The sequence below is a fragment of the Candida parapsilosis genome, contig 005569 (genome assembly GCF_000182765.1).
Source record: "Candida parapsilosis strain CDC317 annotated contig 005569".
NCBI lineage: Eukaryota > Fungi > Ascomycota > Pichiomycetes > Serinales > Debaryomycetaceae > Lodderomyces > Lodderomyces parapsilosis.
Window position 1 is genome coordinate 1,118,021 of NW_023503278.1, and position 23,017 is coordinate 1,141,037.

Sequence of the window (23,017 nt, forward strand, 5' to 3'; positions counted from 1 at the left end):
CTAATCTCTATAAACCAATCGTCTATTTTTCATTAAGGCTTCGTCAAGGATTACACTTTACACATTTATACATAACCGAGTATTCACGATGATTAAATCAACACCACAAACATCGGTCCCAGACACTGGTCACTCGACGCTTGCTCAATCGGCACAAAATCCCTTCACTGAGGAATCACATCCTGATTATACATCATCATCATCATCATCAAGCAAAGACTTCGATCAAAACCCAAGCACTGAATTGACCCAACTGACTCGCCTGAATCACCTGAATCAGATACTGAGTAGCCTGAACCACCTGTACTCAAGATCCACTGATATACTTCTTCAACAACCACATGAAATGACTCAAGATTCATTGAAACGACTTGAAGTTGAATCAACCTCGAGTGAATCCCTAAGTGCTGCTGCTGCAATTGCTCAATATCCATATTACAACTTGGATGATGTGATGGCATCACCTAGCTCACAAAGTCAAAGTGCCACTACAGGTAATCATCCAGCTAGTGGCAGTGGTAGTGGGTCAAAAAAGTTTACACCAAGATCAAGTCCCCGTAAACAACAGCAACAATACAACCAGAATAGTAGTTCCGGGTCAGGATCAAGATCACAACATCAGCGAATTGGTCCTGATGGTGTTCCCTTGAGTCCAATTGATGATGATTCATTCAATCAAGTCCCGAAAAGATTCTCACAATTTATTATTGATCAACAAAACCCGCACATTTCACAACGATTAGATAATTTATCAATGATTTCATCCAGTTTGGAATCGGATCAAGCAAGAAACAATGGAACGAGTGAGGATGTAAGCGGGAACTCACGAGAGACGATGTTGAGTGAGAATCAAAACAACTACAACAACACTCATAACAGCTCTATCAATACTTCACCTACAATGGATCCCCATAGATTAGTGAATAACAATACTGCTCATGATGATATTCAATCAGTTTCAGTGTCCAATAGGGATGATATTTCCGAATCAATGGGTTCACAAGCAACCATTTTTTCAACAAGGCAAGAGCCAGAAGCATTATTGACCAATCGAAGGGTTGGCAGATTAAGCACTGGGCTTAACAAAACCAAATCTTTATTCAACAAGAACAAAATGACCAAGGGTAAAAACTCACGGCTGAAAATTGTTAATCGAACGAGTACTGTACGATTATACAAGAGCCCCACTTCATCAATCACATCATCATTGCTCATGAATAACAATCAAAATAAAGCTGCTCGTGGTGGGAAAACTACTGGTGCAACTCGTAGTGGTGGTTTGGGGAATACGAATGGAACCGCAACCTCAACGACAACCCCTTCTATCCAATCAAGTGCTAGCTTAACTAGACAAAATGCCATTAAAACTAAAAAAGGAAGTTGGTGGTATCGATTACAATTGAAAATCCGCCAATTTTGGACCAAATTCAAATTCTACAATTTCAAAGCATCGTCATCGAAAAAGAGACAAGTTAGTGTAAGGAGAAGAAGAGGTAATAGGGACATTTCTCGTACAAACCCATCATCATCACAATCAATAAAGAAATCCAAATCTTTGGTTCGCAAAGTGAGAGAAAATCCTCAAAATCAAGATTTGAAACGATTGGCATCGATCAAAATACCACCAGCTCATCAATTTGATCATCAATTTGCTCATCAACTGAGGGTGAGAGGTAGTAAGGTTGTTCCTGGTGTTGGCAAATTGCAAATTTCAGCACCGGTGAATAACCCTCAATTGGGTAAAGTTGACAAAATCGAGAGAGTTATAATGGATGATGATTTGAAACGATATGCTGGTGCTGGTCTTGCACCAATGTCTCCTTCTCAACAACAACAAGGAAACCAAGGACAACATCGTGCAGCTCTGAGATCTTCAATGTTCAATAAACAATTGCTCACGCCAGAAGAAATTGCCGATGAGAGAACAGGTAAATACACTCATTTGTCAAATTACATCAGCCAACAAGAGTCAAGGTATTTGTACCAATCACAGATCAAGGAGCAACAAGGTAACCAACGAGGTTCCACTATGCAATCGCCTTTCAATGTAGGTGACAATGATGACAATGAGTTTCCATCGCCGCAGATTGGCACTAGCGACGCTGATCAACCATCATGGGCCACTGGCGGTGGTGGTGACGCAACTTCATCCTTATTCACTAGTAGTCAAGCTGCACCACCTCCTGTGCCTCCACCGCATTTGGATACGAGTTATATGACACAACATTCGAAGGAGAAGAAGCACCAACATGGAGAAGGTGAAGAGCAGACAGATTATGATGATGATGATGATGATGATGTTTACAACAGGGCCAAAATTTCTCATTTATGGCAATGCTATTTATTACGTGTTTTGTACAATCGTATTCAGTTGCGTCAGGAAATCAATCAATTTGAACAATATTTGATCACAAAGGAGACTAGTGATGTCATCAATATGATATTTGAACGCGCTCGACGTGATGCTGAATTGAGTGATGATGACGGGACAATCACGAGTGCGGTTAATAATCACAACCTCAAGAAGATGTCTTCGAATTTACTGCCAAAAAAGAAGAACGATGATGATGTAACTGGATCTGTTGCTCAGAAAGAGAATGAAGCGACAACAAAAGCTGATGCCACCTCTTCGAAAGTTGTTCCACCAGTTGGATCCGGTGCTGGTGTTGATGAAGATGAAGATGTTGCTTCTTCATCTTCGATCTATTCTCAAGATGACATAATTTCAACCACTACATTTTCAACCACAACTAGCTCACATATCACGGCAAGTACCAATGAACATGGCGATGTATTGATTGATCCACGGGATCAAGAGTTTACAAACACAGTGCTCAATCGAAGATCCATACTTGCTGAAATGTTGGAATATCGTTCCTCAGAAGAGGATGATGAAGAGGAACTGGAAAACGATACCATATCCTATTCTTCAATTAGTCAATTGAGTAAATCAGCGTTGGGATCAATCAAGACACGTGGCAGCTTACCTAGTTTACGCAATGGTGGTGGTGGATTGGATGAGTTGAGACGGTATGGAACAATAATTAAGCGACCATCGAGGAGACGGAGATCTACTCATGATGCAGGTGATGATGATGATGATGATGATGAGCAAAGATCATTGCAAAGTGCTGGTACATTGGGGATGAAGAGAAGCTTCGGGATGAATCACAGTTTAAATGAATTGACTGTTTCCAAAATCAATTAAAATCACCAAGAATAGATTCCATCTACAGTGTGTTGTGTTTATATGAAGTTATGAAAATATTTGCAATCAAATTATACATCCGTATAAAGCAAACTCCTCTACATAAAACAATGTAAGATTTCTTTCTAAACAGCAGTCATGTATGACGACACTGAAGAGTGTGTGTGGGCGGGTAACAAATAGTTGAATGATCCCGGCATCATGTTTGTCGGATGTAAATGATGGCCATCTTCATTAACATCATCATTATTATCATCTCGTTGACGTTGTTGTTGTTGTTGCTCTTGCTGTTGCCAAATCCTCAATGCATCATCAACATTGATAAACACATCATTGATATCATTAGAACCATCGCCATCTTCATCAGATGACACCTCCCTGTTCCCATTGTCCATGCCACGACTCACAGCGACATCTTCATTGTCACCACCATCGTCATCTTTTCCTTGCCCTCCGCGAGGTTCTGCTTGACTTCTCGACGGTCCATTATACCTAAACCCATGAAACAATTGTCGTTGAGCTTGTTCTTCCATTGAAATAGCAATAGCTCGTTGAATCTCCAGTTCAAATTCCAATTCAGTACGTTCACGAGCCACCCGCATTGCTTCATTCATGGCTCTAATCTCTTGTTGAGCATCATCACCATTCAACAATTGCGGCAAAACACGATAAAATTGTCCATCATCAATACGATCAATTTTCCATAAATCAATCTCCTCGGGCACAATTTTTAATTGAATCAATTTGCGAATAGTTTTACGTAAATTGTTTGGTGTGCGAATCAATTTTTTATTGATTCGTAAAACTGGCGTAACGTAACGAGGGTCAAATGAGATCAAGTCAACTCGTTTGTGAAGGCGTTCGCGGTATGGTGGTGTTGATGGTTGGTTGTGTTCTATATTTGCGTACTCGTCCAATGGTGGTGGTGCTTCTTCTTCGTCTTGTTCAACATTGTTGTGTGAACGAGGATTGGTACTGGGTTCATTTGGGTACATTGTTGGATCTATACGTTGGTTTAAACGGGCAATAATTCGAGCTCTAGTATCTTCAATGGTCGAACGTCGAGATAATGAAGGCTCACGATGATGTAGTGGGGAAGACGGTGTGTCGTTATGATTTTCCATGATGGCAGACCTCTTTCTACCAGTCAGAGCATTAATTTGGTCTGCGGTCCTCAGCATATCACAGCCTGCCATTGTTGGTTCTTCGTGAATTAATTCATCAGCTTCTTGAGGTTGCCCAGTTTGATTTCTTTGTGCTCTTTGCCTTCGTCTCATTTCCTGGTATCGTTGACCTCGCCTGCTGCCCTGGGCAGTACTTCCAGTTCTTTCCAATATACATGCAACGGCTTCTGTCCGACTTATTGAAAAATCATTTGAGGCCATATGATACGTGGAATTCTGCGACGAGGTGGGCTGCATGGGAGACGAGTGTGATTGAGATGAAGCATGAGTGGGTGATTCCATTTGTCCTGTTAGTTGTTGCAAAGTATCATTGTGAACTTCACTTCTTCCTTCTTGTGGGGATGCATGAATAGGTTCAATGTGCGGAGAGTTTAATTGTTCTAACTGAGGAGATTGTGCTGGCGTATCATGTGCAGAATAGGTATTGTTTCTGGGTATATTTCCAATTTTGAAGCTGCGCGTGTTATTGATTGGTTCAAATCCAGCTGGAAATTTGCCTGCTTCTTCGTCATCTTCTTCTTGGATTTGTAAGTTGGATAAGTTCGTTGAAGCTTCTTCGGGACTAGGCTCTTGAGTCTCCGCCAACTCTTCTTGCTCGTCAGTTTCATCAGTGATTATAATACTGATGATTTCATCATTCACTGGGTATGGCAAACTGAATTGAGGTTTCGGCGCTTCATCATGATTAGCTGATCGACCAGAGCGTAGGTTCTTTCTTCTACCCTCTTTATCAATCATTGGCCGCGTCAGTTGTTGCAGATCCATCAATGGCGTAACCTCATTCGTTAATAAAATGCTTTGAGAATTAGTTGACTCTCTTGATTCTCTTGATGTGATCGAGTTACGTCTTTCCTGTTGTCGCTTAGTGATGGCTTTCCCACAATTAGGTCTCGGCCTTGCTCTCATTCTTCGAGCTCGACGTTGAGCAAGAACTTCATTGCTAATCTGGGTCTTTTTTGCAACCTCCGATTCCTTCGGTGAAGCACCTCTTTTGAGATGATTGGATTTTTTCGCAAGATCTGGTGAGTGATATGGTGCATTTGTGGTGGTAGCCACGACATCTGCTGTAGGTGAATTCACTGTAGTAACCGTATCATTTGGTGTAAGTGAGTCTGAATTAGCTACACCTGGTGGGCTTGTTGTACCACTGTTAGTAGTTTCTGGAATACTGGGAACATGGTTGGAGCTTTTCGTAGGTGGACTTGAAGAACTACTTCGATTAGCGTTTGGTAAGTTTATACGATGGGAAATATATGTTCTTCTTTTGCTATCATTTGCCTGTGGCTGGTTAGCCTTTTGTTGTTGTTGTTTTTGTTGTTGTTGCAAAGATGGTGATGATGATTTCTGTAGTCTTGGTGATGGTAGTAAAGTGGTGGTAGCTGCCTTTTGTGTTATTGGTTGTGGGTGTGGGTGAGGTTGTTTGTTTGAAAAGTGTTGTTGTTGTTGAATGCGGCGGTGGTTGTATCTTTGTTTTTGCAACTCATCGTCTCTTAAATCTACTGTGGTTGTAAGCATCTCTACTTCTTTCTTTTGGAAGATATTAAGTACCATGCTTGGATGGAAGTAGGATTCACAGACTCAAATAGGTAATGCTATGAAAGGGATACGTGCTGACGGCTAGGGAATATTTGAATATATGCTTGATGGTTTAGGGTTTTTTTTTTTTTTTTGTTTTTTAATCTTCTATATTTATTTATTGCAATTTCCGCATTCGAGATATAAAATCTACTTGTGGGTTGTTTTGTGTGTTGTTTTGTGTTCCTGTATATAATAATAAAGGTTATAATAGAATACAAGTTTAAAAGTATGTGTGTTTGGATGTGTAATTTGGTTATTTGCTATTTTAAGTAATAAAGTGTTTAGCATATTCATATGCACTACGTAGTACTTGTTGATGTGGTACTTGTTGATGTGGTACTACTGATGTTTGTGTTTGTGTTTATGTTTGTGTTTATGTTTGGAATTATGTTTGGAATTATGGTATTGTAGATTGAATTGCTGTTGTAGAACACACTTGCACTGAGTACCGGACCCAAAAACAGGTGATGACGAATTAACAAAAGATATCTAGAATAGTACACTGAACAGTTGAATATACAAGAAAAGAGATAGAAGAAGGACTGATTTCAGCAAGTATGATAGTATAGAGGGAGGAAGAGGAAGAGGGCAGGCAACAGTATATAATTTCCATGTATTACATTTCTTGATTCGCTTAATTTGTCGAATTTTTCATATCATAGATAAAACAATTAATTCATGTCCTGTAGTAGTTTGATTAACAGCCGTATATAGTGAGCGATGCAAGAAGTAAGAGAGGAGCAAAGTGCAATATGTACAAATATATGTCTCTCCTTTATGGTAAAAGTTTGCTATTATGATGATTCTGATAGCATAATTCATCAACAATCAAAACGGTTTCCTTTTTTCTTTCTTTTTTTTTTTTTTTCTGTTTTCAAATTTGGTGGGCTTATTATGTGTACCTTGTTTTACTTCTTTTTAAGTAATCTTGCACATCCTAACTCCGTATTTGGTTGCTTTCTTTCTTTCATCCGTTCCATTTGAGATCAGAATGACACAACCAAATGATACCTTACGTCTCCCCTCTTTTAATAACCTGTTGCTTTTCGAGCTGATCCTGTCCTGTATAAAAAGAGAGCCTGTGTGTTTGTTCCCCTCTACTATTTGTTGCTTTTTTGCTTCTTACTTCTCAACTTTAAGCGGCCAAGCTTGCTTTGCATTTCGATGGTTGTTGAATTCACTTGCTTGTGTGCTTTGCTTTTCACTCCCATTGAAAAAGTGGAGAATTTGAGCAGTAAGTTATGGCTGTTTTTTTTTTTCACCAAAGAGCATTTGGCTAATTTTTGCTTAATATTGGGTGCAAAAAACGTAAATTCAAAAATTCACAATTGATGAGCTGTAGCACATTCCCTTCGGCTATACTCGCTTCTTGATTTACATTAGGTAAATGTGATTCACCAGCAACAATTCTTTTCAAAACGGAACATCATGTTGGACAAGTGAGTTTCAAAAAAATTAGAGTCACATCTAATTAATGACGTGAAGTGGTTAACATTTATGAACGAACTTGTTCAAATGTGAATGACCCTCATAAGTGGAGAGTTGCAATTATCTGGTACTTACGGGTTCTAGTCGGCTATACTTGTTGCATTATGGCAATGAAATTCGCTAACGGTCGTAATGCATCCCCTCACAAGGTTCGTCTCAATAAAATGCAACATCAATGTTTTCTACTCCTACATACAATCATCAATCCAATCGAGCTCGCGACTATTAAACCGATCGTCATCACAAAAAAGACCCTACAAAACCTCCTGCTTTACTACATTCCCTCCCTATGGGTGATCAACAAAAAGACGTAGTATCCTTCATTACAGAAAATAAAAACACACTATATAAAGCTGAGTAAATTGCCATCCCATTTTCAATCAATTGACTTGTCATAAACACTCAATTGATTAATCACATTGAGCAATCACCATCAATTGAAGCAAAAGCGGAAAGTCATAGCTCGGCCAAACTCACCCCAAAATCTGATGACACTTTACTTTATTTTACTTTACTTTACTTTGATTTGTGGTTTTTCAATTCTTCTTCCAAATTCTCAATTGTCTTCTTTTGTTCTTCCAACTTTTCCTTCAATTTTTTCAATTGAGCTTCTTCTTGCTTTCTAATGTAAACATTTTCTTGAGCTCTTTCCTTTTCATGAAATGAATCTCTTCCAATGTTGCTTCCTGATTCAATAAACATTGCTCTTGAAGTGGAAAAGTATCTAACTGTAGAAGCAGCTGATGCAGATGACGATTTAATAGCTCTTGATAACATTGTTCTTTTATGGCAACAATTGAATATGTTTGTAAATTCCTTTTGGTATTTTGGAAGTGTGTAGAATGGGTGTTTTTTTAATGGTGTAGGAATTTTTGGGCGCTTTAAATCTCTACAAAAGCGTCATTTGCAAATTGGAAAAAAAGTGAAATGATTTTTCTTAGTGGTGGAGGGTAGTGCACTCATTACCAAAAATATCCACTCAAAGCTTGTTTTCAATTGGTTTAGAGCTAAAACACCCTTGTAACTACACGAGTCTAATAGTTTGTACATAAACGATGGTGCTAACATCCATCACATTACAAATATTTACATGACTATGTTTATCAACTCACTGGTCACTGCTACTATGATTATAAATTCCTTGTTGGTAAGAAACGATAATGTTTATGTACAGTAGACAACAACCCCAAGTTTCTAGCAGTCTTTATAGCAGCAGTCAATTTCTTTTGATTAGCAGCACTACATCCAGTTGTTTGCCTTGGTAAAATTTGTCCCGTTGACGTTAAAAACTGTGATAATACCTCTGGCATCAAATACAAGTTTCTAGGATTAATACCACTACGTTCAAATGGATCTTCCAGATTACGTTGTTGCAATTGAGCTTGTTTTCTTTCCATTCTCAACCTATTCATACTGAAATCAAATGGATTGTATGTAGTACCAACTCTAAATTTTCTTTGTAAGGATTGAGCTATATGAATTGGTGGTTCTCCACTAGCTATATTTTGAGTGATTTTCGACAAGTTTTCGGTTAAATCAGTTTGTGCTGATGATCCGGGTGCATATGATTCTCTCCACGATTGTTTACTTTTGAACTGTTCAAAATTAGTGCTGTCAGGAGAGTCTGTTTCAATAGTTGATTCTGTTGTTGATGACGATGCAGTGGAGTCAGCTGCTAATCTGCGGGAAGCTGTCCCTAGAAATCGGGTAGTTTGTGTAGCTATGGATTTGCTATGAGTAATAGTCCTATATGATATCATCTTGGAGTGAAGCAATGGTGGTACCAGTGGTGGTATATGCTATTTATCTCTTGCTTTTCAATCTCAACTAGAATGGTCTGAAAATTTAAAAAAAAGTTTTCATAAAATATTTTGAAATTTGGATGAAAGAAATCCATAGGAAGTAGACAAACCCTTTTCCACAATCTAATTAACCATTAATATATACTGGTTTCACAAATATTGGATATTACACTGTGTCTATATATTTAAGGCAACCTACATTTGACAACTGGGTTACTACCAATTTAAAACCAATCACTCACAACTTCCTTTGCTTTTTGATATCTAATCGTCATCGTTGTTTCTAGAATCGAACGGCCAAAAGAAGCAAAAAAAAAAAAATTCAACTTTAATGGTCACATACAATTATTCATCTTCAAAAACCTACATTACTCATTCAAACACTTTAGTCCTAGATTAAAGGAAGTAGAACCAACATCCTATCACAATAAATATTCAGACAGTTAACCTCATAAAATATCAAAAATACCTACAAAGAAATATGGGAGAACGAGGTCCAGATCAATGGCTAGAACAGATTAAAAACTGTGTAGCATTATCCGAATCAGACATGAAACAACTATGTGAACTAGTGAAGGAATTACTAATGGAAGAATCCAACATCCAACCAGTCCAATCGCCAGTCACGGTATGTGGTGATATACATGGCCAATTTCATGACTTATTAGAATTGTTTAGAATATCTGGTGGATTGCCCAGTGATGATAATCAAACAAACTACATCTTTCTTGGTGACTATGTTGATCGTGGTTATTTTTCATTGGAAACTTTCACATTGCTAATGGTTTTAAAAGTGAAATATCCTCATCGTATAACCATGGTTAGAGGTAATCATGAAACCCGACAAATTACTCAAGTTTACGGCTTTTATGAAGAATGTTTAACCAAGTATGGATCAACCACAGTATGGAAATATTGTTGTCAAGTATTTGATTTCTTAACATTGGCTGCCATAATTGATGGCAAGATTCTTTGTGTCCATGGTGGCTTATCCCCCGAAATTAGAATGTTGGATCAAATCAGAGTGCTTTCAAGAGCACAAGAAGTGCCTCATGAAGGTGGCTTTTGTGACTTGGTATGGTCCGATCCTGATAATGTTGACACTTGGGCAGTATCACCACGTGGTGCTGGATGGTTATTTGGATCAAAAGTATCACGTGAATTTAACCATATAAATAATTTACAATTAATTGCTAGAGCTCATCAATTGGTAATGGAAGGGTTCAGATACCATTTCAAGGAGAAAGACGTGGTTACTGTTTGGTCAGCACCAAATTATTGTTATCGATGTGGTAATGTTGCTAGTGTTATGCAAATTGATGAGGATTTGGAACCAAATTTTAAAATCTTCAGTGCTGTACAAGATGGTGATTTGACTTTAAAGAATAATAACACTAAACAACAAAGAAGCGATTACTTTTTGTAAAGGAGGATTTTCAATACGTTTCTTCTTTGTTAATAATAATAATGATGATGATGATGATGACTGATTATAATAATTCTATAGACTTGAAATATGTTGGTTTTCTGTTTTTTTTTTTCTTTTTCTTTTTAATGAAATGATGATACTTTTAGATATAGAGTAAGGTGTACTACTTCCACGTCTTATTGAGCTTTATACACACTGCTTCACTACTTCTTTCCCTTTCTTCTCATTCTCTTTTGTCCAATGATTGACTTGATATTATCAGAAAGACCCGATTTGTTCTTTGGTTCCTTTTCCAGCTTTGTCTCTTGTGGTTTGGCACCTTTGTTCATATTGCCTTTCCTCAGTGGCCCTTTACCATGACGTTGCTTCTTGGACCTATTTCCACCTTGTTCTTCTTCTTCCTTGTCATTACGTTTCCTCTTTTTATCATTGCCATCTTTATCCTTTTCCCTATCAAATTTCTTACTAATAATCTCCCTTTCTCTTCTTCTCTTGACAACTTGAGCATTCTCAACCGCAAATTCAACAATTAACCTTCTCTTGTTCAATCCGTCTAATTTGGCAACCTTTATTTCTTCTTCAGTCATTCCTTCCGTAATCTCATCAATTGTGACTTCATGGGCATTTAACCATCTCAATCCTTGTAATGCCACTTTATGATCTCTAAATTCAATGAACCCATAACCTCTACTCCGACCAGCCTCTCCCGATCCCTTGACCTCCATAATGACTTTAGCTTGTTTAACAACACCTTTATGTTTGGAGTTTTTCGACTTGGCTTCAATTTCTTCTTGAATTTCCTCCTTGGTCTTGTTTGAACGAGAAACTTCTTCCTTCGATAACGGTTGTCGTTGTCCTTGTTTGACTTCAGTGGCAAATTGTACCACTGCTTTCCTTCCCAATGCCTTCAAAGCTTTAGCATTCATTGCCCGCGGCAAATTTCTAACCGCTAATCTAGTTAATGATAGATGCAAAGTGGGGTTCTTGTTCAATTGTTGTACACGCAATTTGTATGATTTTTCTCTCAATTCCATATCTGTTTTGGTGATAAATTGAGCTAATTTGGAATTTTCAGTAATTCTACCTTCATTAAGCAAAAATAAATTACGCTTATCCTTCTCAGAAGGAGCTTTGCCAAGTGCTTCTTTTCTTTTTAATGCATTCCTTTCGGCTAATTTGTTGGCCGATTGTCTATCCACTGCTGACGTGATAGACAAGATACGCCCTTGGTACACATACTTTGGTGAAACGTCATCTGCAATCAACATTGAGGTCGAGCCAGTATTTGATGGTGCATTATCAAGACAGTCTAGATACGCATCTTCTTTCTTGAATGCAACAAATGCTGATCCCTTGGACAATCCTGTGTCCTTATCAATAACAGGAAGAGCATATTTAACTGGTCCGAAAGCTTCAAAATGCTCTTTCAAGCTCTCTTCATCAGCATCGTATGGAATGTTTCGTACAAAGATTGAATATGCTTCTTGTTTATTACTCTTTTTTCTGGGAGTTTCTTCTTCTTGTGGCTCACCATCAATTTCAATTTTGATACCATCATCATCGGAGTCAACTTCATCATCAGTGTTGATTTCATTCAATTCGCCAAAATTTGATCCCTCATGGTTTTTGTCTTCTTCGTCATCATCACTTTCTTCTTCGTCATCCTCTTCTTCTTCATCGCTTCCAAGACCGCCCGTAGCTTCATCACCAGAGTGATCTTCAGTTGTGGCTTCCTTTCCTTTTTGTGTCCCCTCTTCACCTTCATCTTCACTTTCTTCGTCTTTAATTTGTTCCCATTTAGACTTCTCTACGGCAAAGTCGACAGCAACTTCTCTCCCATCAATCTTTAACCCTTTACTCTCCTTTACAGCTCTCTCAGCGGCAACTCTTTTCTTCATGATAACAAACCCAAATCCACACATTTGACCTCCCTTTTTCTTTGGGATATAAGCATCAAACACAGCACCATATCTTTGAAAAATATTCTTCAACGTGTCTGGTTTCTTGCAACTCCAAGGTAGGTTTCTAATAATCAAACGAGCTCTTCTTTTCTCAATTGGTTCAGACCTTTTTGATGAAATTGAACTTCCATCAGGTGCTTGAGTTTTCCTATCTCTTCTTTTGGCAATGTCCACTCGTAACAATTTCCCCTGAAATTTGGTCTTTCTTGACTCAACCAATGCAGTCAACGTATCTTCATCCATGGTAAATGAAACGAAACCAAAACCTCTACTTTGCTTATTTTCATCGGTTACAATAACTGCATGTTTGACGGGAACGAATTGGGAAAAGTATGTAGACAAGTCTTCTGATGTAGCTTCAGACGGTATCGAACGAACGAAAAGTGTTTTGTGATCTAAACCGTCATCGTTCATCTGTTTCGTAGTGTTTGCTGAAGCTTTTGGCGTAGCTTCAGCAACATCTTTTGGTATACTTTCAGTTTCCGACATTTCTTTACTGTGAATAGACTCTGTGTATATGGAGTACAAGTTTTTTGAAGGGGGGATTGAAAATTGCAAAAGTGAAGAGCATCGCAAAAAAAAAAAATCCACAAAAACTTGAGACAAAATTGGTAGCATAATAGTTATAGACATGTTTGCACGCCAGATTAGATTAAATCTAGTGTAAACTGCTCGATCTGGTTACTTTGTTTCAGTGACAATCTTCAATGGAGACTACAAAGAGCGCTAATACACTACCAGATACATACATACCGCACCGCTCCACTCACGATCTCTCCACGCTACTTGAACGTTTACACATTAATTCTTTGTACCAACTTTGCATCCATTGGACACAATCAACAACCACACAACCTTTTGTCCCCCAGGACTCAATCTACACACAGCAGGGTCTCTGTAATAAACTACTCAAAGAAATCAAGAGCTTTCGAAAGAATGCACAAGGCAAGAAGGGTGGCGTTATTCGGAAAATAATATACGAGTATTGGACAAATGGATTGAATCTACTACAACTTGCTCAATTGGATTGTCAATTGATAGTAGACGCTTCTGAACATTTTAGTTGGAACTATTCAACGATCTCAGATTTAGAAGACAAGCTATGTTGTCCTGATATAGACCCTCAACATGTGACTCAAAATGTGGCTGCAAGATTGAGCAAACTTTATTTTACCCATGTTTACATATTAAAGCACCCACAACTACCTTTACACATAACTAGAGTTCAAGTGTTTGATCTCAACCAACAAGAAGGTCTATTGGACGGCGAGGGGCCACAAGTGACATCCCACAAACCATTCTTTTTTTGTCTACTGAGTGAGTCGTCACCTTACCTTTTGCACTCAGTAAAGGGCAATGATATACTTTTCAATTTGATAATGCAAACTATTGAGGAATGTATACATACACATAATCACATTCCGGTAAAACTTGACACACCATTGGATCAGAAGTCAATTCAATCTTTGGAGACAATTTATACGTTAAAGGGAGACTCACGATTGGGAAGAAGTTTAGGTATATGGACCCCATACGCTGATGGTGTTGTTGATCTTACCCCATTCGGTGCATTAGACAAGCATCACATGCTACAGGAGAAGTCCCACGCCAAAGATGCAGATCACACAGGTGATATATCACAGATTGTTGCAAGTCTTCGATTTAAGGGAGTCGTTACAGATAATCACACATCAAGAAAACGGCAATTTGAAGCGATTGAAGACAATACTTTACTAAACACATCCGAGCTGAATCCCGGCTCTCAATTTGCGTCGCGTACACCATTACAAGTCGCCGAGTTTGTCATTCAAGAACCCATCAACCCCGGCCAATCTAATTCAAGGTCCAACATCAAACTCAAATTCTCTGGATCCGACGTATTTGGTGGACTTCACGAACTATCAACAGCAATTACTGATCCAAATGAGATGGTCATAAATCCAACAGAGATACCCAGCTGGCTAACCGGAGAGGATGGCGCTACGTTTGGACATGTAAGGAATGGAGAATTCAATTCGTAAATCAATAACCCAACTTTTGCATACTCGTTTTGATGACTTGTAGAGCTTTTGTGTCCGAGTTGGGTACATTCTGTTGTAGATTTCGAAGAATTTCAATGTCTTTATTCTTGTACGCCTCCTGTGCTGCTGACTCATAATCCTCATTTCTTATAAATAACCGAATTTTCTCATCGTACTTGTACTTGACTGAATTACGAATGTATGCTGAGATGTGCTCCTTAGGTGCATTGTTAGCAAATCCGGCGTCAATAATTGGCTCAAACCCAATGGGTGATTTTCCAGTTGATACATCCAATGATCCAAAAACAAATTCATACAATCTGTCAAATTCATGTGCTTTTGAGTACGTACTCAATACCAAATGCCAAAATTTCTCTTGAGGAATTGAAAACTCTTTGACAATTTTACTTGCAGGTTTGATTTGATTCATCTTGATCAACTTGGTTAAAATTGATGTCAATGATTTTTCAGAATAAAAATTGGTTAGGTATGTCTTCCCCAATCTATTTTGAAGTTCAAGAATTTTGAGTTCCCTTTCTATAGCTTTCATGGTGGTAGTTCGAATTGATCTTCGCAAACACTTTGTTAACAACTTTTTATAACTATTGTAATACTCTTCACCTTCACTTTCAGCAACAAGTTGAGTTCTAGCAAACTCTTTTAGCTTGAGCAAGTTCAATTCATGTGTCTTATCTTCATGAGTGAGGAACTTTTCCATCAATTTGGAGTGAGACTTTCCAAGTGATTCCACCCAAGTATGACCTATCACCTCACCTTTGATTGGAATTGTATCTGAAGGTATTTCCACTTGCAAATCTCGTATTTCGCTTTGAATTGCTGAATTATAATGCTTGCTCTCATTTTGATTTAAAATCTCAAAAAAGTCAGAGGTGGGTAAAATATCTTGAATATGCATAAGCATCAAAAGACTTAGGGAATAATCACCAGATTGAAATGCTTTAACCAAGGCTAGTTCTACCTCATCAAAATCAACAAGTTTCTTTATTTTATTGGCAATGGAAGGCTCTAAATCTATCAACAAGTTGGTTAGGATGACTCTTCCTTCTTCGTGTGCCACATCTGCTATCATGTCAATCGATATGTAATTTCTTTTCTTGTTTGAAGTGGACAACAACTTATTGGCAATGAGTTTGAACAATTGTATATCTGAGAGATTCAGTTCTTTTCGTATCTTGTAGCAGCACCAGTGAATGTAAATTAAAGGCATCAAGTCCTTCAATCCTAGAGACCTTGTTATACGCAAGGCCATATAATGCTGGTTCCTTCTTAGAAGCATCTTGACAACTTCCTTCCAGCCAATATATTGTATTTCCAGATGGGTTAGGAATAATCCCAACTCCGGTGCTCGTAACTGGTTTAGAGCCCTGACGGTATTGAGCACCGTTACATACTTGTCTGCATCGAATGTTCCTTCTGCATAAACTTTTCCGAACGACACTGCTTTCAAAGCCTTTTTGTGCCAGCTGGTATCTAATTCATCAAGAGCAACTTGAAGTACATCTTCCATGGCCATAGAAAGTACGCCATCTGCTTTTAACAAAGCTATGTTTGCATGCGCTTTTGCGGCATTCAGAACGAACTTTCCAATGCAATCCGCCAATATACTGCTAGGACTATTTGAGCCGATTTGATACATTGCCACCGTTTTTTCTGGAACCCTGTATAAATATTGCACTTTTTCACTAGTCACAACTCGCAAACCATCTGATAATGTTTGAATGATGGGGATTGTGTACAGTAAATTGTTCTTTCCAGAGTCTTTAAGTAACAAATTGTCGAGATCAAACTCGTCATCTTCGTCAATATCGTAAAAGAAGGATATTGATTGTTGGTCTGGGCCAATCAATTTGATTTCATCTTTCAAAGACAAAGCAATAGCATCATTTCCACACCATGACACTTGATAGGGTGAGCCAGAATCGTTTGAGGTATCGTATTCTAAAAGAATCTGATCAAATGAGCTAGTAACGACAAAAACCTTGTTATGTGTAGAATTGTATAAAGCAGCCAATTGACCATTCGGGGAGATTGAAATAGTATTGAAGGGCCCATCGGTTAGCTCTTGATCAACGAGTTCAAAAATCGAGAGTCCAAAATCAACTTTCAATACAAGAATCGTTTTCTGACAAGCAATGTAGATAACCACGTTTTCTCCACTTTCGTTAATTGACAACCCTTCGATACCCTTTGATGAGCAGCTAGAAATATCAATCTCATAGTTTTGAAATGTTTCCAAATTGGTCAAGATGAGCTTGTCCTCGAGTCTCACTACTAAGTAGTTGTCAGACGTTTGTGTTTCTATAATATTTATAATCTCTTCAACCTCATCGTTCTCGAGATTGGTAATCATCCGACCGGTCTCAACTGCCGACTCATTATTATTCTTTCCGTTGACTGTCATATCATCCAAACTAATCAACTCATCCGTAAATCGGTACTCATTAAAATTCCCTACCAAATCTATATAATACCTGAATCTGCCATTATTTAAGATCAACACTAAATCCTCTCTTCGGAAATGAAAATCACTGATGTAATCCGTTGGTGTACTATTATAAACCACTGATGTTACCTTATTCCCACTTAGCCCGTACACCTCGACAAGGTTAGGATGAGGCACCGAGTTGGATGCAACGGCAATCAATGTGGTATTAGGAGCGAAAGATATCCTGTAGTTGGAATACAAGTTTTCAATCGACCAACTCAATGGCAAATAGCAGGTTTGTATATCATAGTAAACATTTTGCAATCTCAGCCAATTGAAGCTAGGGTTTGTTGGCATTTGTAGACGAAAGGAATGTACTTCTTTATGGCTGTTTGGATGAACGCGATTGGGAAAAATAATTAAATCGCTTCTTTTATTGCCAACTTCACAGCAAAAGCTTCAATATCGTACGTTACATCATGGTTGATTTGGAGGTTGAATTCGTTACGTTAGTTTCTTCAGATAACTTCAAGTTCATCATACTGAAGGAAGTGGCGTCGATATCGTCGGTTTTAAGAAATTCGCAAGGTTTTGAAGAAGGGAAAACAGGTAGAATAGATCTTGACATGGATGGTGATATACTAGAGTGTATTGTTGAATATTTATACTATCACTACAAATACAAAGACCAAGCTGAGAGCGGCGATGTTCCCGAATTCAATATCCCGACTCATTTGGCATTAGAATTGTTGGTCAAAGCGGATTACTTGGATATATAGTATGAACGGTTATGCTTGTTTTGATTGATGAATGATAGAAGGCTATTTACTTCTTGACGTAGCAACATTAGAAGCTGTACTCCCCAACTGCGAAGGTAACCCTCCACCGCTGTAAAATGTATGTCTGTGATTTGGATAACGCACACACACACACACACATACTTTCTCTCTCTATGTGTGGCTGATATGCGATTGGATTTCGCAAGCTGTTTGATTTTTCCCAAAGTCCCCCCTCCTCTTATCACAAGTACAGTCCCCCACACTATCATGACAACAACACCACTACTAAACATTCTCATCCTGGAAGTGAATCAATTTGATAAAAGTGGGGAGGAGAGTCTCGGTGAGTTACTAGATGATTCAAACACCTTTCTTCAACTGTTGAAAGACTTGGAATCCGATCTTAAAAACGAAGTGGATGCGGAGGAAGAGGAGTCACAACAGGTGCAAAATGGCGGGACCCACAACAACACCAAGGAGCAGATTGGCGGATTACTGAAACAGATAGATACATGGTACAAATCATCAATCAATCGACTCAAGGCGTACAACACAGCCAACAATAAATTTCTGAAGAATGTGCTTAATAATAGCAAGTTCGGAGTTAATTTAGATGACGCCTACATATACCCATTGAATATGGATAATTACCCAGTGGGTGATTTTGACTTGGACAAATCATTAAACGAAATAGGGATAAGTTCAATCAATCGAATTCCGCCAGAATTGGAAAATAGGAGCATTAGGCAAGAAAACCGACAAGAGTTGGTCAAGGCCATAATCTTACATTTGCTAAAGATTGGACAGAGTAATATTGTGCCTGCTATGGTAAAACAATTTTTGAATGACCCTTCCATTTCGATAGACGAAGAGTTAGCTGAGAAGTTTAAATTGCTCAACCTGATTGTTGATGATATCTGCATCAAACATGACTTGACCGACGCTTTGGGCTGGTTCGAAACTAAATTCAACGAACGAGCTATTAAAAAAGTGCCATTGATTGAAAGAAGTAGTACTTTGAGCGAAGTTGAGTTCAAGTTTCATATGCTTCAATTTATTATATTATTGAATGGGAAGGAGCTGAAATTTACTGCCAATGATGCCCTTGAGGCGTATTTCTACTCAAGAGATCACTTTGGTAAATTTTTGAAAGATTACTTGAATGAGCTAGCGCCATTGATGTCATTGATTCTTTTCAACTCAGACTCGGGAATTGAGAATTTTTCACGCCAAAAACATAAGGAAACAGCCATAAGCAATTTCATCGAGAAGCTAAAACAAGGATTTTCAATAGAGGCTGAGGAGGTGCTCAGCAATGGGCGACAAAGTCAAGCGGAATTTGTCACCGAGTTGCTCAATAGTTTCAATGACGTCCATGAAAATGACGAGCTATTTGCCAACTTGTCTCATGATTTTGTTGCAGAATATTGCAAGAATTTGAAATTATCCAGTGATTCATCTTTGTTCCAAAGCGTTTTAGCTGGCCAGATATACTTACCAAGCTTTTACAAATACAATCTGATTGAGTTAAAGATGAAAAAGTTTAATGATCGGGCAAAGTCCAGCCAGGTGGAGAAGGAGCTGCTGTCGTTGAGAAGCGTCGCATCGTTTCATTTTGAGTTACCATTCCAACTACCGGACTCAAATAGGTTCTTGTTCAAAAACCATCCCATTTTCATTTGTCCAATTACTAGGGAACAATCTATACCTCTTTCAGAAGTTATAGAGGAGTCAATAACGGTTCACAATGATGCAAAAGGTCAAATAGAGACGAGAAAGAGGAAGCTTGCAGTTGATAATCCCCTCAATACACAAGTGGTTGCCTTAAGGTATTGCAATCATTTGGCATTGAAAGAAAGCGTCTGGCACCTTTCAAAAAAGGGAATTGATGTATTCAAATGTCCCTATTGTTATAAGAAGCATAAGTTTACTGATGCAGTGGATGCGTACTTTATAGACTTGTAAAGCAACGTCGATTTCTTGTTAAAAAAAGTAGCGCGTGAAGCCACGCACATGCAGCCACTCACGGCTGCATGTAAGAAGCTTTTCTCTTGGAGCGTTCCGTCGTTCCTTTTTCTGGTTGCCATTAGCAAAGTTTTGCAACTTCCAAAACCGATGAGATATGTTTTGCAAAAAAAAAAAATTAAAAGAAAAAGAGGGTTGGTTTCATCGATTATGAGCCCATCGTGTGTCATGCCTCCAAAAAAGAACAAGGAAACAGAACCGCATCTACTAATTCTGGAGGAGTCTATTTTGGGGGAGAGATGGTGTCCTATCTATGAAAAAAGTGCCAAATTTGAGCCCAACCATTTCGAACAGGCAATGCTCAATATTATAAGACAACCGAATATCAACTCTACCGTTATACTACGAGCTGATATTTTAAAAGAGAAAATTGTTGATCCAAATGAAGGGGAAACTACATTTATAAGCAAGTTGATAAATTCAGTACCCGAGGTTGAGTCTAAAGATCGAGAAAAGGATGTTGTTTTATTGCATAAGGATCTACAAGATGTCAATGTACGAGAGGTGAATTTGGATGGATGTCAACTCAGTTTGAAGAACAGGTGTGAAATTGTGAGACGCATGATACCACGAAACCCCTTCAAAGATTTTATTATTAATCAGACATGTTTGGTGATGAAGACCGAGGACAATCAAAGCGTCCTTGTTGTTTATGTGCCACACATAAGCAGAGCAGAGGATACTCCATACTATCTACCTCCGGTTTACGCCGTTGGGATACTATATCACAATCATAAGGTATCTCTTCATTACCAACCTTTTGAATTGGATGATTGGCGCAAGGAGAGAAATAAAATAAAGAACATGGACTTGTCCGAAAGACCGGTTAGAATTGCATTAAGATTGCTCCAAACTTCAACGAAACATTCGGGTGGTGTAAAAGTAGGATATGAAAAGCGGGTCAATCACGACTTAGTTGTGTCAAAGGTGGATTTCCAAAATAGGTACATCACGCTAAAGTCAAAGTACTCATCTGATTTGGTCAATTCATGGTGTGAGTCAACGGATCCCAAAAAACACGTATTTGAAGACCTTGCAATAGCAGCCTTTTTGATAGAGTATTGGAAGACAAAGAAGTTTAACAAGGACGAGTTTGAATTCCGTGATTTGGGTTGTGGAAATGGGCTTCTCGTACACATTTTGATGATGGAAGGGTACAAGGGAGAAGGGATCGATGCACGAGCTAGAAAATCGTGGAAGGTATATCCACAAGAAGTCCAGGAAAAGTTGAAGGAAAAAATCATTGTCCCTAGTATCTTGTTGAAGCCCCACCCTTCATTGGCCAAAATTGCTCCACATATAAAGGACAATGGTAGACAATTTGCTGAGCCAATGAACAATCAAGTCACTTATCACACAGCTGAAAGCTTGCTCAATTCATCTTATGTTTGTACAACAGAAGATTTCCCGAAAAATACTTTTTTAATAGGAAACCATTCAGATGAATTGACGTGCTGGATTCCGCTATTGGGACATCCTTTTATGGTGATCCCTTGTTGCTCACATGCATTAAACGGTAACAGAATGAGGTTCCCACCAAAAAAAGTGAAAACAGCTTTGCTCAATCAAGCTCTGGCTTCGACATATGGCTCCTTAGTTGACCATGTTGAAGATATTGCCATTTTGAATGGATGGCGGGTTGAAAAGGAAATGCTTCGTATACCAAGTACAAGGAATGCAGCTGTGATGAGTTGTGAAAAGGTGCAACCGTTTCAAGAAGAACCGTCGGAAATTTCACAGTTGCGGGTTTTGGATATAATTGCCATGGAAGGCGGTGCTGAAGGGTGGGTTGAGAATTCATTGAATTTAATGAAAAAAGCACCTAGAAGTCATTAAATGGTTACATGTATAAAGAGTAGACGTTTGTAGTAGTAAATGTAGACTTGGTCGCACAAAATTGGCAATCTCTCATAATTTCTCTCTTTTTGAACAATTTTTTGAAAAAGCGTCAACACACTGCGTTGATCAAATCGCTTGCCTTTGGAAATAATGACCGGTTCATCATCCCAGTATGTATCAGAATATACGTTGTATATTTGCATCCATTTACTAACATTCTACTAAGGTTCCAACAGCTTGAGAAGCTTGGTGAAGGAACGTATGCGACCGTGTACAAAGGTCGTAACCGGGCGACCGGTGCGTTGGTTGCATTGAAGGAAATCAACTTGGATTCAGAGGAAGGTACGCCATCGACGGCGATTAGAGAGATTTCATTGATGAAGGAGTTGGATCATGAAAATATTGTCACTTTGTACGATGTCATACATACAGAGAATAAATTGACTCTTGTGTTTGAATACATGGACAAAGATTTGAAAAAATACATGGAGGTTCATGGACAACAGGGGGCTTTGGACTTGAAAATTGTCAAGAGCTTTTTATTTCAGCTACTTAAAGGTATCATGTTTTGCCATGATAATAGAGTATTGCATCGTGATTTGAAACCGCAGAATTTATTGATCAACAGTAAAGGTGAGTTGAAATTGGGTGATTTTGGATTGGCTCGTGCGTTTGGGATCCCATTTAACACTTTTTCCAACGAGGTTGTGACCTTGTGGTATAGAGCTCCTGATGTGTTGTTGGGCTCCAGAGCTTATACAACATCGATAGATATATGGTCAGCTGGGTGTATTTTTGCCGAAATGTGTACTGGTAAACCATTGTTCCCAGGCACTGCAAACGATGATCAATTAATCAAGATTTTCCGCTTAATGGGTACTCCGAATGAACGTACATGGCCTGGCATCAGCTCTTACCCTAATTATAAGAACAATTGGCAAATCTTTGTCCCACAGGATTTGCGTTTGTTGGTGCCTAACTTGGATTCAATGGGATTGAACTTGTTGATGAGTTTATTACAGATGAGGCCGGAGCTGAGGATTACTGCTAGACAAGCTTTGCAGCACCCGTGGTTCCATGAGATAACTATGCCTACTCCAGTACAGCACCATTTGAGTGATCCTTACCAGCAGCAATATCAACAACAGCAACAGCAACAGCAACAGCAACAACAACAACAACAACAGCCACAACACCCAGATGGAGTACATCAACCTATTATTGATCATCAATATTAAGTGCTTTTGTATAGAGAAT

General features: G+C 38.6%; 12 protein-coding genes across 12 annotated transcripts; 7 read left to right on the forward strand and 5 right to left on the reverse strand. All coding sequences in view use genetic code 12, as the record gives it.

Moving 5' to 3' along the window:
* Positions 1-88: 88 nt before the first annotated feature.
* CPAR2_105140 (uncharacterized protein) lies at positions 89-3,208 on the forward strand (the record flags this gene model as incomplete). The annotated part of the gene is made up of 1 exon (XM_036812562.1): positions 89-3,208. The coding sequence occupies one exon, from the start codon at positions 89-91 to the stop codon at positions 3,206-3,208; it is 3,120 nt and encodes a 1,039-aa protein (XP_036663658.1).
* A 125-nt stretch (positions 3,209-3,333) lies between these two features.
* On the reverse strand, positions 3,334-5,943 carry CPAR2_105150 (uncharacterized protein; the record flags this gene model as incomplete). The annotated part of the gene is made up of 1 exon (XM_036812563.1): positions 3,334-5,943. One exon carries the CDS (start codon positions 5,941-5,943, stop codon positions 3,334-3,336), a length of 2,610 nt encoding a protein of 869 aa, XP_036663659.1.
* A 2,031-nt stretch (positions 5,944-7,974) lies between these two features.
* Positions 7,975-8,235, reverse strand: CPAR2_105160 (uncharacterized protein; the record flags this gene model as incomplete). The annotated part of the gene is made up of 1 exon (XM_036812564.1): positions 7,975-8,235. One exon carries the CDS (start codon positions 8,233-8,235, stop codon positions 7,975-7,977), a length of 261 nt encoding a protein of 86 aa, XP_036663660.1.
* Positions 8,236-8,588: 353 nt separating this feature from the next.
* On the reverse strand, positions 8,589-9,218 carry CPAR2_105170 (mitochondrial 37S ribosomal protein bS18m; the record flags this gene model as incomplete). Its single annotated transcript, XM_036812565.1, has 1 exon — positions 8,589-9,218. One exon carries the CDS (start codon positions 9,216-9,218, stop codon positions 8,589-8,591), a length of 630 nt encoding a protein of 209 aa, XP_036663661.1.
* Positions 9,219-9,741: 523 nt separating this feature from the next.
* Positions 9,742-10,686, forward strand: SIT4 (type 2A-related serine/threonine-protein phosphatase; the record flags this gene model as incomplete). Its single annotated transcript, XM_036812567.1, has 1 exon — positions 9,742-10,686. The coding sequence occupies one exon, from the start codon at positions 9,742-9,744 to the stop codon at positions 10,684-10,686; it is 945 nt and encodes a 314-aa protein (XP_036663662.1).
* Positions 10,687-10,892: 206 nt separating this feature from the next.
* Positions 10,893-13,139, reverse strand: NOP4 (mRNA-binding ribosome biosynthesis protein; the record flags this gene model as incomplete). Its single annotated transcript, XM_036812568.1, has 1 exon — positions 10,893-13,139. One exon carries the CDS (start codon positions 13,137-13,139, stop codon positions 10,893-10,895), a length of 2,247 nt encoding a protein of 748 aa, XP_036663663.1.
* A 218-nt stretch (positions 13,140-13,357) lies between these two features.
* On the forward strand, positions 13,358-14,671 carry CHL4 (Chl4p; the record flags this gene model as incomplete). The annotated part of the gene is made up of 1 exon (XM_036812569.1): positions 13,358-14,671. One exon carries the CDS (start codon positions 13,358-13,360, stop codon positions 14,669-14,671), a length of 1,314 nt encoding a protein of 437 aa, XP_036663664.1.
* A 1-nt stretch (position 14,672) lies between these two features.
* Positions 14,673-17,474, reverse strand: VPS16 (tethering complex subunit; the record flags this gene model as incomplete). The annotated part of the gene is made up of 1 exon (XM_036812570.1): positions 14,673-17,474. One exon carries the CDS (start codon positions 17,472-17,474, stop codon positions 14,673-14,675), a length of 2,802 nt encoding a protein of 933 aa, XP_036663665.1.
* Positions 17,475-17,596: 122 nt separating this feature from the next.
* Positions 17,597-17,896, forward strand: ELC1 (elongin C; the record flags this gene model as incomplete). The annotated part of the gene is made up of 1 exon (XM_036812571.1): positions 17,597-17,896. One exon carries the CDS (start codon positions 17,597-17,599, stop codon positions 17,894-17,896), a length of 300 nt encoding a protein of 99 aa, XP_036663666.1.
* Positions 17,897-18,163: 267 nt separating this feature from the next.
* Positions 18,164-19,861, forward strand: CPAR2_105230 (ubiquitin-protein ligase; the record flags this gene model as incomplete). The annotated part of the gene is made up of 1 exon (XM_036812572.1): positions 18,164-19,861. One exon carries the CDS (start codon positions 18,164-18,166, stop codon positions 19,859-19,861), a length of 1,698 nt encoding a protein of 565 aa, XP_036663667.1.
* A 210-nt stretch (positions 19,862-20,071) lies between these two features.
* Positions 20,072-21,757, forward strand: CPAR2_105240 (tRNA (uracil) methyltransferase; the record flags this gene model as incomplete). Its single annotated transcript, XM_036812573.1, has 1 exon — positions 20,072-21,757. One exon carries the CDS (start codon positions 20,072-20,074, stop codon positions 21,755-21,757), a length of 1,686 nt encoding a protein of 561 aa, XP_036663668.1.
* Positions 21,758-21,910: 153 nt separating this feature from the next.
* Positions 21,911-22,998, forward strand: PHO85 (cyclin-dependent serine/threonine-protein kinase; the record flags this gene model as incomplete). Its single annotated transcript, XM_036812574.1, has 2 exons — positions 21,911-21,930; positions 21,987-22,998. 2 exons carry the CDS (start codon positions 21,911-21,913, stop codon positions 22,996-22,998), a joined length of 1,032 nt encoding a protein of 343 aa, XP_036663669.1.
* Between the last annotated feature and the right edge of the window lie 19 nt (positions 22,999-23,017).